Source organism: Protopterus annectens, chromosome 4.part0 (assembly GCF_019279795.1).
Source record: "Protopterus annectens isolate FY-2018-M chromosome 4.part0, PAN1.0, whole genome shotgun sequence".
Taxonomy (NCBI): domain Eukaryota; kingdom Metazoa; phylum Chordata; order Ceratodontiformes; family Protopteridae; genus Protopterus; species Protopterus annectens.
This window is the reverse complement of record NC_056733.1, coordinates 730,932,226-730,953,448: the sequence shown is the minus strand read 5'-3', so window position 1 is coordinate 730,953,448 and position 21,223 is coordinate 730,932,226. Positions and strand designations below refer to the sequence as shown.

The 21,223-nt window shown below is 32.5% G+C and overlaps 1 gene segment (V, D, J or C); it reads right to left on the bottom strand.

Annotated features, from left to right (window-relative positions):
- Positions 1-755: 755 nt before the first annotated feature.
- LOC122800142 lies at positions 756-15,376 on the bottom strand. The segment is given in 2 exon segments: positions 756-1,456; positions 15,334-15,376. Coding segments are annotated over 2 exon segments (339 nt in total).
- Positions 15,377-21,223: the final 5,847 nt, after the last annotated feature.

The window sequence follows — 21,223 nt, the reverse complement described above, 5'->3', positions numbered from 1 at the left end:
GTGGTTGTTCTTTATTGAGGAAGCGAATTTGGATTTGTAGCTTGCTTTGGAGGACTTCACAAGAAGTCTTATTTGCTTGTCTAAGCTTAGGAGGGATTGTTTCCAGTTTAGGGTTCGGTCCCTTTTACTCTTAGACAGCAATTTCTTCCTCTTATTGTAAAGCCTGTTAATGGAAGTTGTGCACCAGGAAGGTTTGTTATTCCTTGAGGAGCTTGTTTTGGTCCTACCAGGTAAGGCAGAGTTGATGCAGCTATACAGGTGTTTGTATAAAGCATTGGTTTAGAGCTCAGCATAGTTGCCAGTTCCATCTGAGGGAGGAGGTGCAGTGAAGCTATTTATACCATCCTGTAAGAGGTTATAGTCTGCTTTGGAGAAGATTTTTAGTTTAATTGCTGCTAGAGGAGGTCAGGCAGAGTACAGCAAGCAAGCCAAACAAGCTCTCTAGCTAAATATAGAGATATTTCTAGCTAAATGAGGAATGCTATTTCTCAGTTTCTCCCACTAATCAGCAACAGACTAATATAGGTCTAATGGAATTAGTGTTCTACCCCAGTTAACAAATTCAAAATAAGTAAACCAGATGAATAAATAAGTAATAAACAAATAAATAAACAAGAAAAGCTCTCCAGATATTGAATTTACAATAGTTACTAACCTTGCTACACCTGTAGGTTGTGTTTTAGTTTAAAGTCGACTCTTGCATCCCTTAACTTGCCTAAAACCTTTTAGGGTACTGAAAACACAAGAGAGCTGAGTGCATTTTAAATAGAATGTTTTATTGCAGAAAGACAACTACACAAATATATTTTCTATGCAGATTATCTTTGCTAGACAGTAGGTACATTGTTATGATACAACATCTATGACAATGTATTGCTGTTGTCACACAAAAATATATTGGAAGTTGCGTTATATTTAGTTGAAAAACTAGTACCAATGGTAACCAAGCAAAGTATAAACAAATGTTAAAGTGACAGAGAATATCTCTGTGAAAACATTCACTTCTACAAAACAAAACAAGTACACCAGCATCGCAAAATGAACTGCTGAATTACCAAGAAGTAGACATACAATAGATATAATATTAGACTTTGTAATCTGTATTGTGTGTCATTTCAGAGATCTCAGGATGTTTAAAGACATTCTGACGTCTTGAGACTTTCTGTGATTGTTTTGGATTCATGTGACACCACACAGCTGATCATATTATAGCGTTTCCAGTCATTTGCTGGAAGTGTAAGGTAACTGCTCATCATATAATCACTGGCCCCATCTGCCCTGACTTCACTGTTTTGTACTCCTGAATTTATCACTGTTGCATCCCCTTGCCATGTGACACTAGCTGTTCGTGGGTGGAAGTGATTAATTAAACACATCAGTGTGGCTGTTTGTTTGCTTGACAGCTCATCTTTTGATGGTGGTAGAAGGCTTACAGTCGGTGCTTTTGGTGATGGTGCTAAAAAATAAAACCAAAACAAAATGCACTCTATTAATCTGTGAGTAGTAGAATTTCAAAAAATAATCATATTTCTTGATTAGTAGAATTTTAACAAATAATGATTCTCTTTAAATAAATCATGCTGTTATTTCATGCATTATGTTACCTTACCATGCATTTATCAGGAATTTCCATGTATCCCATGTGTCTTATGACACTGTGCGTTATTTCTTGCTACACTACTGTTCACTGATATTCTTATCTAGACCAAAGTGATTAACCTGGAACAGAATTATTAACCAGTCCACTTTTACCGTACATATTTGTTTATAATCAGCCTTTCACATAATCAGTGCACCATTACATTTTTATTTTTTTTAATTTATTTATCAGTGCTTACAGATGGTAAATTAACGTCTTCTCAAATAAAAAGGAAAGACAAACATATAGATACAGTAGGAGCAGACTTTCAGACAAATAACATTTAAGTATTTGCTCAAATGCTAACTTTAGCAAATAAAGCATTTGACAACAGGAACTCTTGGAGATTGCAGATTCACGTATCCCTCAAACATCAATTTAGCAAAGTTGTCTTCACCAAAGCCAGGATTTATTGAACATGTACATAAACGAAAATTCTAGTTTCCAACACTAGTTATATGCAAGTCTGGTTAGGGGGTCATGACACCTTATATGCCTAGCTATGTAGAGCAACTGTATGGTGTTAGACCTTGTATTAAGTTATGCATCACTGGAAAGTGGTAACAAGAAACAGCTCTCTCCTGCCTCTGTAAACAAGGAATTCTTCTCTGTTATCTATCTTATCAAGCATACATGTTGACTTATACAGCTTGTCAGTCAAACTTTTTTTGAGCTGAAGATATTGAATTTATCCTAGTTTGGCAGATCTGATTTGAAAACTTGGGAGTATTGAAGTATATTAGAGGAGAATTGTGCTACATACATCGGTCTACTGACACATTCATCTGGGAATATTTCACTTTGCACCACTATAAAATTGTTTAGGGTAAATAAAAATCCATTACAGAGATGTAAAACAACTATTTTAGTCCTTATTTCAGCAAATTTGTCAGGCTTACCACCAGCGGTTAAAACTGCTACTTACTCTTAAGTGTTTTGAACTATCATCCCACCTGCCTACACTGCCTTTCTCATAAGCTTCCCTCACTTTATATATACTTTCAGGGCCTACAGCTTGTCGACTGTCATTGAAATGCTCACCCATTGCCTGAGTATACTGCTGACTCATAGGTTGTTAGTAGGTGATAACTGAATTAAGCCTTTTGAAGCCTATTTACTGTAGTTTCACTAGCACACCCACCTAGATACTCTCTCTGTCCATAAGGGACAAGGGGGTATACTAAACAGAGAATAACTATGCGCGTTTCCATTCATTTATCTATGTTAGATTTGAAGAAAGAGAGGAATGTGGTTTTCTTTACAGAAAGTAGGAGCTTGTCCCAGAGATTGTGAATTATTTTGTAGAGATACTTGTTATTCAAATAAGTTGTAATTATCTACCAACCAGCATTCCATATAATGTTGTCACAGACATTTCTATGTCATGTGAATACACTGGGACTGGTAATATCCATCTCTTCATCTTCCATCTGGCTCCTCCAATCATTTTCCATCCTTCCTATAAAGTACTTCCAATTAACCTCATCGATCTAAAGTCAGTGATGTTCATAGGTAAATGGTAGGCTATCAGTCTACAGACCATTACAAGCCCTGCCAATAACCAAAGATCAGAATGAAGCCCTGTAACTTGCATCTGTGAGGATAAGACCTTAAACATCATGCAAACTCTCCCTATAGCAATCTCCAAAAACTACTAGCATTAATAGAGACATACATCAGTTTGAACACATAGATGAAGAAATTTTGAGTCAGTGACCAAACAAACACAAAGCAGTATCTATATTGGTCTGAAATTCTCAAAGCCTGTGCAGTTTCTTCCTTCAGTCATTAACTGTCTACTCACTAGATATTGTGTCTGTTATAAAACCTGGCAAGGAGTATAAAATGTGGATTGCAAAATCCTCTCCTAAGGTCATAGTATGCAAATGTCAAATATAAAGGGACAAAGAATGCACTATTGTAGATAATGGTGACCTTCTTAGTACCTTGGTCCCCATGTAGTTCATTTTTATACATGAAAAACATAAAACATTATAATACATAATGACAAGGAAACAGGAAGGACTCCCTTTATGTGTGTGCTTAATGTTTCCTTAGGAGAAAATATCCTCCATGACAAACAGCACCACAAAAACACCTAATTTTCTAAAGAGCTTGAGTAACTGCCATACTCTGAATCAATGGACAATGAATTCCACAAGTTATCTGGAAAAATGATATAGCACGGTGAGTTGTTTTTGCACACACATTTTGAAACTTCCACTTGGAATGGTCTACACTTAGTGATGTGAGGTAAGTTAGCACAACAATTTGTTATATGATACTTTCTTTAGGAAATGCCAATATACACGCCAGTTAGTGACAGCATGATTGTGTTAATGGCACTGCAACATCTTTCTGTGTTAATGTCATGAATATAGATTTGTTGGGCATATTAGGACAACATTCTGCTGCTATCATACATTCTGTTTGAGTCACACAGGAATGCAGGGATCTTGCACTACTGCCAGAATTTCTTACATATTAATTCTTCTGAGTTATTCTAAAGGTAAGGGTTTGCAATTATCCAAAGCACATAAGAACGGCAACATCACATGAGCAGCTTTTATTAACAGTAAAAGTCAAACATGTTGAAGTTAGCCACAGATCACCAAGAGAAATAGTACATCATATAAATACACACACCCACACACACACACACACACACACACACACACACACACACACACACACACACACACACACACACACACACACACACTCAGCTATATACGGGTCTGCTGAAGCTGGTCGTCTCCATGTTAGGTAGACATCTGTTTAGTTGACCAAATTTGATTGACTAAACAGATGGACGACAGATGTGTGAGACTGTACAATTCTCATGGTAGGGAAATGTGACCTATCCCTGAGATTAAGTGATCTTGGAGTTAATATATAATTAATGTGGGGCTTTGAGGGGTGCAAGAAGCTTGCCCCCATGCAAAAAAACAATGTTTCAGGCTGTTTTTATTTAGCTTTGTTTGCATGTGCCAAGGTTTTTTCTTGGCACTTTTTGTAGTATTGTGTTGGCATTTTCAAAGTTGAACTTTTGTGGTTGACTTTGTAAACATCGATTTTTGGATCATACCCTGATTATCAGTAGATATATATATATATATATATATATATATATATATATATATATTTTTTTCCCTCATACTGCAAGACTGAATATAAATACAGACTAAGTATACATCTACATAGGTATGTATATGTAATCTCTCTCTCTCTATGTCTCTCACTATAAATATATATATATATATATATATATATATATATAAATTATAAATAATATAGTATTAAATGCAACACACGGTTATGCCAATGAAGCAACAATAGACACATAAGGAAAATATCCCAGATAAATGAAGCAGAAAATATAATTTTTATGCTATTATGTCTGATAATATGAAGAGAAATGTGTCTTAAATTTCACTACAAGCTTAGCTCCTGATATGAAGATATATGCACTGTGATACAAGGATGTGCGAAAACAATATGGTGGACGTTAAAGTATTAGTACAGTTTTTATGTCATATAAATTATTGCAACATGAAGTAGTTTTTTTATTTAAAAAGCAAAAAATAAAAAAGTAATTGTTTTCTTATAAGATAGTTTTAATGGTACAATATCAAAGACGTATTATAACAAGCAATAGGTACAACACATTATTGTGATTTGGTCTGTATAAATGGTTTTGGTAGGTATTCTGTTTCACAGTGACAGATTTTGTGGTTCCTGTCCTACAAGTATTCAATAGAAGGACATTTTCCAAATTAAAACTTTTCTTATTCTACTTGCTACCAGGGTAGATCATATGCATTACCGTGTTTGACTTCACCCATTATTAAGTGGGTTTGGTATAATGGTTAAGGTCTTTGCCTCATAAACACAAGGCACAAGGTTTGATTCTGACCTCTGACTACTGGCTAGGTTTAAAGTGACCCTTCAAGGCAGTTAGCCTAGTATTCACTTAACAGGGGTCCAGGGAAGTAAATATTGTGGGAAGAAATATCCAGGGAATTGTTATGGTTAGGCTTGTATAGGCCCTAGGGCCAATAGCCTAGTACCAACCTATGTACCTATGTGAGATGAAGCTTTCATTTATGGGGTCCAGTAGTGGTAGCCATCCTAAACCCCAAGTTGTTAGTCGTACAGTATTGATTCCAACCCCCCCTCAAAAGAAAAGGCAGGAGGTCACTGGACATTTTATCTTGTTTGCTACCTCCTAACTGGTACCACCTGTGGCCAAGCTCTTTCCAAGATGTGGTCACAAGGCTATCAGTCAAGTTTTGTTTTAACTGTTTTAACTGTTCTTATTACTTAAGATTGCTGCCTTTTAAATTTAGTGACAGTAGATACTCTTTCTTAAAATATTACTTTATTTTCCCACTACAGTTTCAGATTTTTGGGTTTGTGTGACAGCTGTAAAGTGGTCATCCCTCTTTCCTGAATTAATTGTTTACAATCCATCCTTACGCTGATTGTCAAAATCCTTGCTGCCTACATTCAGACAAACAATAAATCCTTCCCACTTCATTCTACTCATTATGACAATTATTTTGGTCTTCCTCCTCTGAATGATCGGCACCAAATTGTGATATGTGAACCTACCAAGACCATAAAACATTCCCATTGCATCTGTAATACACCATAAATTAATGTTTATTAATTTTGCCTTAGTTTTATTGTGTTTGTTTTCTGCTTCATGAATGAAATCATCATGTTCTGAATGGGATATGCTGGCATATTTCAGCAATGTATGACTGCTACTCTAAGTACAGGATTGTTTGAAAGAACTTTGAAAGGTGATCCAGATGGACCTTTTTCAGACTCACTTCAGGGAACTGTATAATACCATAATAAAAGAATACATATGAAAATACAAACACAAGATATGTAGTAAAGTTAGGAGTGTAAAGTAAAATAAAGTTAGATTAAATTTAAATTAAATTTAAAATACATAAAGTAGCAATATATAGTATTTCAAAATGGAGACCATATGCATAGTATGAGGAATGTATACAGTAAAGTGCATATTGATGAATACTTTAAGTAAAAAGAATTGTGGAGTAGAAAAGGTTGAAAAACAAGAGAGATTATATAGGGATATTGCCTAGAAGCAATTGCATTAATATTTAATAAAGGCTTTATAAGATTATTTCAAAAAAAGAGAGTAAGATTAATTATTCTTCAGGTGAGTAGGGAACAATTTCTAAAGTTGGGGACTAGATCATTTCTGCAGTCAGATTTATTATGAGGTATGAAAATAAAAAGGTAATTTTTATTATGACCTTTCAACAATTAATTTTTTTTTTAGATGACAGGTATGTTCTGAGTCATTAGAAATAGTTTGGAGAGAGTACAAAGTACATGGCATACATAGGAAAGTTAATATAATGACATGTCTGCTGCATAGATATTTTGTTTAAGGCACTATTTGAGACAAGAATGAATTTTAGTTAGAATGATACAGCATATAAAGAATAATTACTTTACAATCACAGAAAAGGATACATTTTTGGCAAAAGGATATTTTTGAAAGAGAAGTTATGAAATTTGTATTTCATGGGGTGAAAAAATCAGTTACAAAATGGAACAGAAAAATAAATTAGCTGCAACCACTATCTGTCCCCATAATATATTCCTGTTTTTGAATGCCCCAATGCTACACATGGTTGAGTAAGAATCTTTCTATTTAATTTATAAATATGGAAATCTCTTATTTTGAAATGAACAAACAAAACATATCAGAATGAATATGGATAAAAGGTGACTTATTTTTGACAGTTAATGTGATTCCACCTCCAAAGATCCATACACCATGATACAGTTTAGGACAAAAACCCTGATGTTCCCTGCTTCTCTGATTGTATGAAATACTGATTAGTTTTTGTATAATTTTCTCTAAAGTGCATTGGGCATTTCATTCAGAAGGGTAACAGAGTGCTACTATATCCATCTTAAGTGAGTCCCCTGGAGACACTTAGATATTGGACTTTTGTGCTTCTCCAATTAGTATATACATGACTAATGTCCTGGTGTTAGTAATATTACTACTGATTACCTACTGCAGTTTTATATAACATTAGAATGATCTGCACCAAATTGTGATAAGTGAACCTAGCAAGACCATAAAACATTCCCATTGCTGCTGTAATACACCACAAATTATTTATTAATTTTGTCTTAGTTTTATTGAGTTTGTTTTCTGCTTCATGAATAAAATCATCATGTTCTGAATGGGATGTTCTGGCATATTTCAGCAGAACATTTCTGTTACACTAAGTACAGGATCATTTGAAAGAACATTGAAAGGTGATCCGGATGGATGTTTTTCAGACTAACTCCAGGGAACTGTATAATACCATAATAAAAGAATACATATAAAAATACAAACTCAAGATTTGTAGTTAAGTTAGGAATGCAAAGTAAAACAGATAAAGACAGACACATTTAAAGTGAATAAGATAGCAATATGTAATAGTTTGAAACTTGGAAAATATGCATGGTATGTGGAATATGTACAAGAAAATATATAAGGATGAATACTTCAAGTAGCATGAGTTGCAGAGTAGAAAAGCTTGAAGAAAGAAAGGAGATTATGTAGGTTTATTGTCCTAGAAGCAATTGCATTTAGCTATATATAATAAATGCTTTATAGGATTATTTATAAAAAGAGAGTGTGATTAATTTGTCTTCAGGTGAGTAGGGACTGATTTCCAAAGTTTGGGGACCAGAAGTGAAAAATGATGATTATTGCAGTCAAGTGTATTATGAGGTATGTAAATACAAAGGTAATTTTTATTACTGACTTTTAAGGCAATTAATTTATTTAGATGAGAGGTGTGTTCTCAGACATTAGAAATAGTTTGAAGAGAGTCCAAAGTACATGACATACATAGGAAAGTTACATAATGACATGTCTGCTGCATAGACTTTTAGTTTAAGGTACTGGGTTATTACTTGATAAAAGATGGTCAACTGTTAAAGCAAATGTTACATTACCAAAGACCAGGGGCACTATTTGAGACAAGAATGACTTTTTGTTAGAATGACAGAGCATGTAAAGAATAATTACTTTACAATCACAGGAAAGGATATATTTTTGACAAAAATATAATTTTTAAATAGTAGTTATGAAACTTGCATTTTAATGCGCAAAAAATCAGTTACAAAAAAGAGCAGGAAAAAATTTAGCTGCAACCACTATCTGTCCCTATAATATATCCATGTTATTGAATGCTACATATGGCTGGGTACGATTCTATCTATTTAGTTTATAAACATGGAAATCTATTATTTTGAAATGAAAGAACAAAACATATCAGAATGAATATGGATAAAAGGTTACTTACTTTTGACAGTTAACATGGTTCCATCTCCAAAGATCCATACACCATGATACAGTTCAGGACAAAAACCCTGATGTGACCTGTGTCTCTGATTGTATGAAATACTGATTAGGTTTTGTATAATTTTCTCTAAAGTGCATTGGACATTTCATTCAGAAGGGTACCAGAGTGCTATTATATCCATCTTAAGTGACTCCACTGGATCCACTTAGATATTGGACTTTTGTGCTTCTCCAATTAGTACATACAGGACTAATGTCAGTGGTGTTAGTAATATTATTACTGAGTATCTACTGCATGTTTTATATAACATTAGAATGATCGGCACCAAACTGTGATACGTGAACCTACCAAGACCATAAAACATTCCCAATGCATCTGTAATACACCACAAATTAATGTTTATTAATTTTGCCTTAGTTTTATTTGTTTGTTTTCTGCTTCATGAATCAAATAATCATGTTCTGAATGGGATATGATGGCATATTTCAGCAATACACAACTGCTAGTCTGATGTAAAGGATTATTTAAAAGAACATTGAAAGCTGATTCAGATGGACTTTTTTTCAGCCTCACTCCAGGGAACTGTATAATTCCATAATAAAAGAATACATATGAAAACACAAACGCAAAATGTGTACTAAAGTTAGGAATGCAAAGTAAAACAGATACAGACAGACAAATTTAAAGGCATAATGTAGCAATATGTAATAGTTTGAAACTGGGAAAATATGCATAGTATGCGGAATATGTAGAAGAAAATACATGTGGATGAACACTTAAAGTAGCCTAAGTTGTGAAGTAGAAAAGCTTGAAGAAACAAAAGAGATTATGTAGGTTTATTGTCCTAGAAGCAACTGCATTTAGCAATTTTTAATAAATGCTTTATAGGATTATTTTAAAAAAGAGAGTAGCATTAATTAGTCTTCAGGTGAGTAAGGAGTGATTTCCAAACTTTGGGGACCAGGAGGGAAAATTATGATTATTGCAGTCAAGTTTATTATGAGGCATGAAAATACAAAGGCAATTTTTATTACTGACATTTTAGGCAATTAATCTATTTAGATGACAGGTGTGTTCTGAGACATTAGAAATAGTTTGGGGAGAGCCCAAAGTACATGACATACATAGGAAAGTTAACATAATGACATGTTTACTGCATAAATCTTTAGTTTAAGGTACTGGATTACTTGAAATAAGATGGTCAACTGTTAAAGCAAGTGCTACATTACCAAAGGACAGAGGCACTATTTGGGACAAGAATGAATTTTTGTTAGAATGGTAGAGCAGGTAAAGAATAATTACTTTACAATCACAGGAAAGGATACATTTTTGACAAAAGGATATTTTTATAGACTAGTTATGGAACTTGTATTACATGGTATGAAAAAATCAGTTAGAAAACAGTGGAGAAAAAAAATATATTTTCAACCACTATCTGTCCCTATAATATATCCCTGTTTCTGAATGCCATAATGCTACACATGGTTGGGTAAGAATCTATTTAGTTTATAAACATAGAAATCTCTTATTTTGAAATGAATGAACAAAACATATCAGAATAAATATGGATAAAAGGTGGCTTACTTTTGACAGTTAACACGGTTCCACCTCCAAAGATCCATACACCATGATACGATTCAGGAAAAAAAAAACTGATGTGACTTGCTTCTTTGATTGTATGAAATACTGATTGTTTTTTGTATAATTTTCTCTAAAGTGCATTGGGCATTTCATTCAGAAGTATACCAGAATGCTATTATATCCATCTTAAGTGACTCCTCTGGAGCCACTTAGATATTGGACTTTTGTGCTTCTCCAATTAGTATATACAGGACTAATGTCAGGAGTGTTAGTAACATTACTACTGATTGCTTAGTGCTGGTTGTATATAACATTAGAATGATCAGCACCAAATAGTGATAAGTGAATCTACCAAGACCATAAAACATTCTCCTTTGCATCTGTAATGCACCACAGATTGTTTATTAGTTTCGCCTTAGTTTTATTGTGTTTGTTTTCTGCTTCATGAATCAAATAATCATGTCCTGAATGGGATATGCTGGCATTTTTCAGCAATACATGACTGCTAGTCTAATGTACAGGATTATTTAAAAGAACATTGAAAGGTGATTAAGATGGACATTTTTCAAACTCACTCCAGGGAACTGTATAATACCATAATAAAATAATACATATGAAAATACAAACACAAAATTTGTAGTAAAGTTAGGAATGCTAAGTAAAACAGATAATGACAGGCAATCAAATTTAAAGTGTATAAAGTAGCAATATGTAATAGTTTGAAACTGGGAAAATATGCATGGTATGCAAAATATGTACAAGAAAATAAATATGGATGAATTGTTCAAGTAGCATGAGCTGCAGAGTAGAAACGCTTGAAGAAATAAAACAGATTATGTAGGTTTATTGTCCTAGAAGCAATTGCATTTAGTAATATTCAATAAATGCTTTATAGATTTATTTTAAAAAAAGAGAGTAGGGTTAATTAATCTTCAGGTAAGTAGGGAGTGATTTGCAAAGTAAGGGGACCAGAAGAGAAAAATGATGATTATTGCAGTCAAGTTTATTATGAGGTATGAAAATACAAATTCAATTTTTATTACTGACATTTTAGGCAATTAATCTATTTAGATGACAGTTGTGTTCTGAGATATTAGAACTAGTTTAGAGAGAGTCCAAAGTACATGACATACTTAGGAAAGTTAACATAATGACATGTCTACTGCATACATTTTTTGTTTAAGGTACTGGGTTACTTAAAATAAGACCGTCAACTGTTAAAGCAAATGTTACATTACCAAAGGCCAGAGGCACCATTTAAGACAAGAATGTATTTTTGTTAAAATGGCAGAGCAGGTAAAGAATTATTACTTTACAATTACAGGAAGGGGTACATTTTTGACAAAAGGATATTTTTTATAGAGTAGTTATGAAACCTGTATTAGATGGGGTAAACAAATCAGTTACAAAACAAAGCAGAAACAAATGTAGCTGCAAACACTATCTGTCCCCATAATATATCCATAGTTTTGAATGCCACAGTGCTACAAATGGTTGGGTAAGAATCTGCCTATTTAGTTTATAAACATGGAAATCTCTTATTTTGAAATTAATGAACAAAACATATCAGAATGAATATGGATAAAAGGTGACTTACTTTTGACAGTTAACATGGTTCCATCTCCAAAGATCCATACACCATGATACAATTCAGGACAAAAACCCTGATGTGACCTGTGTCTCTGATTGTATGAAATACTGATTAGGTTTTGTATAATTTTCTCTAAAGTACATTGGGTATTTCATTCAGAAGGGTACCAGATTGCTACTCTATCCATCTTAAGTGAGCCCGTGGATCCACTTAGATATTGCACTTTTGTTCTTCTCCAATTAATATATACATGACTAATGTCAGTGGTGTTAGTAATATTACTACTGATTATTTACTTCAGGTTTTATATAACATTAGAATGATCAGCATGAAATTGTGATAAGTGAACCTACCAAGACCATAAAACATTCCCATTGCATCTGTAATACACCACAAATTAATGTTTATTAATTCTGACTTAGTTTTATTGTGTTTTTTTGTTCTCTGCTTCATGAATGAAATCCTCTTGTTCTGAATGGGATGTTCTGACATATTTCAGCAGAACATGCCTGTTACACTAAGTACAGGACCATATGAAAGAACATTGAAAGGTGATCCAGATGGACCTCTTTTAGTCACACTCATAGGACTATATAATACCTTAATAAAACAGTATATATGAAAATACATACACAGAATTTTTGCTATGTAAAACCCAACAAGTAAAGACAAGACTATCAAATTTAAAATTCAGAAAATAGCAATATGTAGTTATTCAAGTCTGAGAAATGTGTATGGTATGCTGAATTATAGAGTAAAATACATATAAATGAATACTTTTAGTAACATAAGTTGTGAGTAGAAAAGCTAGAAAAAACAAGAGAGATTTTCGAAAGGATACTTTTGCAGCAGCAACTGCATTTAGCAATTTTTAATAAATACTTCATAGGCTTATTCCAAGAAAGAGGATAGGATTAATTATTCTTCAGTTGAACAATGAATGGTTTCCAAAATTTGGAATTAGAAGAGAAACATTTTGATTGCCACAGTGAGGTTTATTATGAGGTATGAAAATGCAAAGGTAATCTTTATTACTGACTTTTTAGAAAATTAAATTATTTAGATGACTGTTGTGTTCTGACATTTAAAAATAAGTTGGAGAGAGTCCCAGGTATACAGAATACATATGAAATTTAAAATAATGACGTGCCTGTGCATTAATTGTTAGTTAAAGGTTCTAGGTCACTTGAAATAACATGGTCAACTGTTAAAAAAAATGTTGTTACATTAGAAATGGCCTCAGGCACTACTTGAGAAAAGACTGAATTTTTGCTATAATGATAAAGCATTTACAAAATAATTTCTTTACAATCACAGGAAAAAAACTTTTTAATAAGTGAATATTATTAAAGAAGAAATTTTAAAAGGTTTATTTCATGGGGAGAAAAAAAAACAGTTGCAAAGCAGAGTAGAACCATTTTAGCTATGACTACAATCCATCCCTAAGTGTATCTCTATTTTGAATGCCACAGTGTTACATGTGGGTAAGAATCTGGCCGTACAGTTCAAACGCATGGAAATATATTATTTTTAAACAAATGAAAAACACATATCAAAATGAATATGGATATCAGATGATTTACTTTGGACAATTAATGTGGTGCCTCCTCCAAAGATGAATACACTGTGATAGAATTCAAGACAAAAACTCTGATTTAACCTGCTTCTCTGATGGTATGAAATGTTGATTACTGCTTGTATAATTTTCTCTAAAGTGCAGTGGACATTTCATTCAGAAGTGTAGCAGAGTGCTACTATATTAAGTGACACCCCTGGATCAACTTAGATATTGCATGTTTGTGCTTCTCCAATCAGTATATACATGACTAATATCAGTGCTGTTAGTAATATTACAACTGATTTTCTGCTGTAGGTTTTATATAACATTAGAATGATCGGCACCAGATTGTGATAAGTGAGCCTACCAAGACCATAAAACATTCCCATTGCATCTGTAATACGCCACAAATTAATGTTTATTAATTTTGCCTTCATTTTTTTGTGTTTTTTTCTTCTTCATGAACCAAATAATTATGTTCTGAATGGGATATGCTGGCATATTTCAGCAATACATGTTTGCTAGTCTAATGTACAAGATTTATTTGAAAGAACATTGAAAGGTGATTCAGATGGACTTTTTTCAGACTCACTCCAGGGAACTGTATAATACCATAATAAAAGAATACATATTTAAGCACAAACACAAAATTTGTAGCAAGTTAGGAATGCAAAGTAAAAGAGGTAAAGACAGATTTTTAAATTTAAAGTGCATAAAGTAGCAATGTGTAATAGTTTGAAACTGAGAAAATATGTACAGTATTCAGAATATGTACAAGAAAATACATATGGATGAATACTTAAAGTAGCATGAGTTGCAGAGTCAAAAAGATTGAAGAAACAAGATTATTTAGGTTTATTGTCCTAGAAGGAATTGCATTTGGCAATATTTAATAAATGCTTTATAGGATTATTTGAAAAAAGAGAGTAGGGTTAATTAGTCTTCAGGTGAATAGGGAGTGATTTCCACAGTTTAGGGACAAGAAGAGAAACATTCTGATTATTGCAGTCAAGTTTACTATCAGGTATGAATATACAAAGGCAATTTTTATATCTGACATTTTAGGCAATTAATCAATTTAGATGACAGGTGTGTTCTGAGACATTAGAAATAGTTTGGAGAGAGTCCAAAGTGCATGACATACATAGAAAAGTTAACATAATGACATGTCTACTGCATAAATCTTTAGTTTAAAGTACTGGGTTACTTGAAATAAGACGGTCAACTATTAAAGCAAGTGTTACATTATCAAAGGACAGAGGCACTATTTGGGACAATAATTAATTTTTGTTAGACCTATAGAGCATGTAAAGAATAATTATTTTACAATCACAGGAAAGGATACATTTTTGACAAAAGGATATTTTTATAGACTAGTTATGAAACTTGTATTATATGGGGTGAAAAAATCAGTTAGAAAACAGTGGAGAAAAAATATATCTGTAACCACTATCTGTCCCTATAATATATCCCTGTTTCTGAATGCCACAATGCTATACATTGTTGGGGAAGAATCTATCTATTTAGTTTATAAATATGTAAATCTCTTATTTTGAAATGAATGAATCAAACATATCAGAATTAATATGGATAAAAGGTGACTTACTTTTGATAGATAACATGGTTCCACCTCCAAAGATCCATACACCATGATACAATTCAGGACAAAAACCCTGATGTCACCTGCTTCTCTGATGGTATGAAATACTGATTAGTTTTTGTATAATTTTCTCTAAAGTGCATTGGACATTTCATTCATTAGTGTACAAGTGTGCTACTTTATCCATATTAAGTAACACCTTTGGATCCACTTAGATATTGCACTTTCGTTCTTCTCCAATTAGTATATACATGACTAATGTCCGTGGTGTTAGTAATATTACTACTGAGTATCTACTGCAGGTTTTATGTAACATTAGAATGATCTGCACCAAATTGTGATAAGTGAACCTACAAAGATCATAAAACATTACCTTTGCATATGTAATACACCACTAATTAATATTTTTTACTTTTGTCTTAATTTTATTGTTTGTTTTTTGCTTCGTGAATGAAATCATCATGTTCTGAATGGGATGTTCTGGCATATTTCAGCAGAATATGACTGCTACTCTACGTACAGGATTACTTGAAAGATCATTGAAAGGTGATCCAGATGGACCTTTTTCAGTCACTCTAATGGAACTATATAATACCGTAATAAAACAGTACATATGAAAATACATACACAAAATTTTTGCTATGTAAAACACAACAAATAATGACAAGACTATCAAATTTAAAATGCAGAAAATAGCAATATGCAGTTATTCAAGACTGAGAAATATGTATGGTATGCTAAATTATAGAGTAAAATACATATAAATGAATACTTTAAGTAACATAAGCTGTGGAGTAGAAAAGTTAGTAAAACAAGATAGATTTTCGAGGGATACTTTTCTAGCAGCAACTGCATTTAACTATTTTTAATAAATACGTCATAGGCTTATTCCAAAAAAGGAGATAGGATTAATTATTCTTCAGTTGAGTAATGAATGAATTCCAAAATTTAGCAATTAGAAGAGAAAACATTATGATTATCAGAGTGTGGTTTATTATCCAGTATGAAAGTGCAAAGGTAATCTTTATCACTGACTTTTTAGAAAATCAAATTATTTAGATGAATGTTCTGTTCTGACATGTGAAAAATAGTTTGGAGAGAGTCCAAGGTATATGGAATACATATGAAATTTAAAATAATGACATGCCTGTGCATTAATTGTTAGTTTAAGCTTCTAGGTCACTTGAAATAACATGGTCAACTGTTAAAAGAAATGTAGTTACATTAGAAATGGTCACAGGGACTACTTGAGACAAGAGTGAATTTTTGCTATTATGATAGAGGATATACAAAATGTCTTCTTTACAATCACAGTATAAAGAAACTTTTTAATGAGTGAATATTATTAAAGAAGAAGTATTAAAGATTTTATTTCATGGGGAGAAACAAAAAGAGTTGCAAAGCAGAGTAGAACCATTTAGCTGCAAGTACAATCTATCCCTAAACATATCTCTATTTTGAATGCCAAGGTGCTACATGTGGGTAAGAATCTGTCTGAATAGTTCAGAAGAATGGAAATATATTATTTTTAAACAAATGAAAAAATATATCTAAGTGAATATGGATATCAGACAACTTACTTTGGATAGTTAATCTGGTGCCTCTTCCAAAGATGAATACACTGTGATACAATTTAAGACAAAACCCCCAATGTTCCTTGCTTCTCTGATTGCATGAAATACTGATTAGTTTTTGTATAATTTTCTCTAAAGTGAATTGGGCATTTCATTCAGAAGTGCACCAGAGTGCTACTATATCCATCTTAAGTCACTCCCCTAGATCCACTTAGATATTTCTCTTTTGTACTTCTCCAATTAGTGTATACAGGTCTAATGTCAGGAGTGTTATTAACATTACTACTGATAGCTTACTGCTGGTTGTATATAACATTAGAATGATCAGCATAGAATGATCAGCACCAAATTGTGATAAGTGAATCTACCAAGACCATAAAACATTCCCCTTTGCATCTGTAATGCACCACAGATTGTTTATTAGTTTTGCCTTAGTTTTATTGTGTTTGTTTTTTTGCTTCATGAATGAAATCATCATTTTCTGAATGGGATGTTATGGCATATTTCAGCAGATGATGACTGCTACTCTAAGTACAGGATCATTTGGAAGAACATTGAAAGGTGATCTGGATGGATGTTTTTCAGTCACACTCATGGAAATATATAATACCTTAATAAAACAGTACATATGAAAATACATGCACAAAATTGTTGCTATGTACAATACAACAAATAAAGACAAGACTATCAAATTTAAAATGCAAAAAAATAGCAATATGCAGTTATTCAAGACTGAGAAATATGTATGGTATGCTGAATTATAGAGTAAAATACATATAAATGAATAATTTGAGTAACATAAGTTGTGGAGTAGAAAAGTTAGTAAAAACAAGATAAATTTTCTAGGCATAGTTTCCTAGCAGCAACTGCATTTAACAATTTTTAATGAATACTTCATAGGCTTATTCCAAAAAAGAGGATAGGATTAATTATTCTTCAGTTGAGTATTTAATGAATTCCAAAATTTAGGAATTAGAAGAGACAAAATGATTTTTACCAGAGTGTGGTTTATTATGAGGTATGAAATTGCAAAGATAATCTTTATTACTGACTTTTTAGAAAATTAAATTATTTAGATGAATGCTATTTTCTGACATGTTAAAAATAGTATGGACAGAGTCCAAGTTATATGGAATACTTATGAAATTTAAAATAATGATGTGCCTGTGCATTAATTGCTAGTTTAAGTTTCTAGGTCACTTGAAATAAGATGGTCAACTGTTAAAAGAAATGTTGTTACATTAGAAATGGCCGCAGGGACTACTTGAGACAAGAGTGAAATTTTGCTATAATGACAGAGCATTTAGAAATGACGTATTTACAATCACAGGAAAAGAAGCTTTTTAATGAGTGAATATTATTAAAGAAGAAGTTTTAAAGGTTTTATTTCATGAGGAGAAAAACAAAAACAGTTGCAAAACAGAGTAGAACCATTTTAGCTGCAAGTACAATCTATCCCTAAAGTGTATCTCTATATTGAAAGCCACAGTGTTACATGTGGGTAAGAATCTGGCTGAACAGTTCAGAAGCATGGAAATATATTATTTTTGAACAAATGAAAAAATACATCTAAATGAATATGGATATCAAATGACTTACTTTGGATAGTTAATCTGGTGCCTCCTCCAAAGATGAATACACTGTGATACAATTCAAGACAAAACCCCTAATGTTCCCTGCTTCTCTGATTGTATGCAATACTGATTAGTTTTTGTATAATTCTTTCTAAAGTGCATTGGGCATTTCATTCAGAAGTGTACCAGAGTGCTACTATATCCATCTTAAGTGGCTCCCCTGGATCCACTTAGATATTGCACTTTTGTTCTTCTCCAATTAGTCTATACATGACTGATGTCCATGGTGTTAGTAATATTACTACTGATTATCTGCTGTAGGTTTTATATAACATTAGAATGACCGGCACCAAATTGTGATACGTGAACCTAAAAAGACCATAAAACATTCCCATTGCATCTGTAATACACCACAAATTGTTTATCAATTTTGCCTTAGTTTTATTGTGTTTGTTTTCCACTTCATGAATCAAATAATCATGTTCTGAATGGGATATGCTGGCATATTTCAGCAATACATGACTGCTAGTCTAATGTACAATATTATTTAAAAGAACATTGAAAGGTGATTCAGATGGACTTTTTTCAAAGTCACTCCAGGGAACTGTTTAATACCATAATAAAAATAATACATATGAAAATACAAACACAAAATTTGTAGTAAAGTTAGGAATGCTAAGTAAAACAGATAAAGACAGACAATCAAATTTAAAGTGTATAAAGTAGCAATATGTAATAGTTTGAAACTGGGTAAATATGCATGGTATGAGAAATATGTACAAAAAAATAAATATGGATGAATTCTTCAAGTAACATGAGCTGCTGAGTAGAAAATCTTGAAGAAAGAAAAGAGATTATGTAGGTTTATTGTCCTAGAAGCAATTGCATTTAGCAATATTTAATAAATGCTTTATAGGATTATTGCAAAAAAGAGAATAAGGGTTAGTTGATCTTCAGGTAAGTAGGGAGTGATTTGCAAAGTAAGGGGACCAGAAGAGAAAAATTATGATTATTGCAGTCAAGTTTATTATGAGGTATGAAAAGACAAAGGCAATTTTTATTACTGACATTTTAGGCAATTAATCTATTTAGATGACAGGTGTGTTCTGAGACATTAGAACTAGTTTGGAGAGAGTCCAAAGTACTTGACATACGTGGCAAAGTTAACATAATGACATGTCTACTGCATAAATTTTTAGTTTAAGGTACTGGGTTACTTAAAATAAGACCGTCAACTGTTAAAGCAAATGTTACATTACCAAAGCCCAGAGGCACCATTTGAGACAAGAATGTATTTTTGTTAGAATGGTAGAGCAAGTAAAGAATTATTACTTTACAATTACAGGAAGGGGTACATTTTTGACAAAAGTATATTTTTTATAGAGTAGTTATGAAACCTGTATTACATGGGGTAAACAAATCAGTTACAAAACAAAGCAGAAAAAAATGTAGCTGCAAACACTATCTGTCCCAATAATATATCCATATGCTGAATGCCACAATGCTACAAATGGCTGGGTAAGAATCTACCTATTTAGTTTATAAACATGGAAATCTCTTATTTTGAAATTAATGAACAAAACATATCAGAATGAATATGGATAAAAGGTGACTTACTTTTGACAGTTAACATGGTTCTATCTCCAAAGATCCATACACCATGATACAATTCAGGACAAAAACCCTCCCTGATGTGATCTGTGTCTCTGATTGTATGAAATACTGATTAGGTTTTGTATAATTTTCTCTAAAGTGCATTGGGTATTTCATTCAGAAGGGTACCAGAGTGCTACTCTATCCATCTTAAGTGAGTCCCATGGATCCACTTAGATATTGCACTTTTGTGCTTATCCAATTAATATATACATGACTAATGTCAGTGGTGTTAGTAATATTACTACTGATTATCTACTTCAGGTTTTATATAACATTAGAATGAGCAGCACGAAATTGTGATAAGTGAACCTACCAAGACCATAAATCATTCCCATTGCATCTGTAATACACCACAAATTAATGTTTATTAATTCTGACTTAGTTTTATTGTGTTTTTTTGTTCTCTGCTTCATGAATGAAATCATCATGTTCTGAATGGGATGTTCTGGCATATTTCAGCAGAACATGACTGTTACACTAAGTACAGGACCATTTGAAAGAACATTGAAAGGTGATCCAGATGGACCTTTTTCAGTTACACTCATAGGACTATATAATACCTTCATAAAACAGTATATATGAAAATACATACACAGAATTTTTGCTATGTAAAACCCAACAAGTAAAGACAAGACTATCAAATTTAAAATGCAGAAAATAGCAATATGCAGTTATTCAAGACTGAGAAATATGTATGGTATGCTGAATTATACAATAAAATACATATAAATGAATACTTTTAGTAACATAAGTTGTGAGTAGAAAAGCTAGAAAAAACAAGGGAGATTTTCGAAAGGATACTTTTGTAGCAGCAACTGCATTTAGCAATTTTTAATAAGTACTTCATAGTCTTATTCCAAGAAAGAGGATAGGATTAATTATTCTTCAGTTGAGTAATGAATGGTTTCCAAAATTTGGGAATTAGAAGAGAAAGGTTTTGATTGCCACAGTGAGGTTTATTATGAGGTATGAAAATGCAAAGGTAATCTTTATTACTGACTTTTTAGAAAATTAAATTATTTAGATGACTGTTGTGTTCTGACATGTTAAAAATAAGTTGGAGAGAGTCCCAGGTATACGGAATACATATGA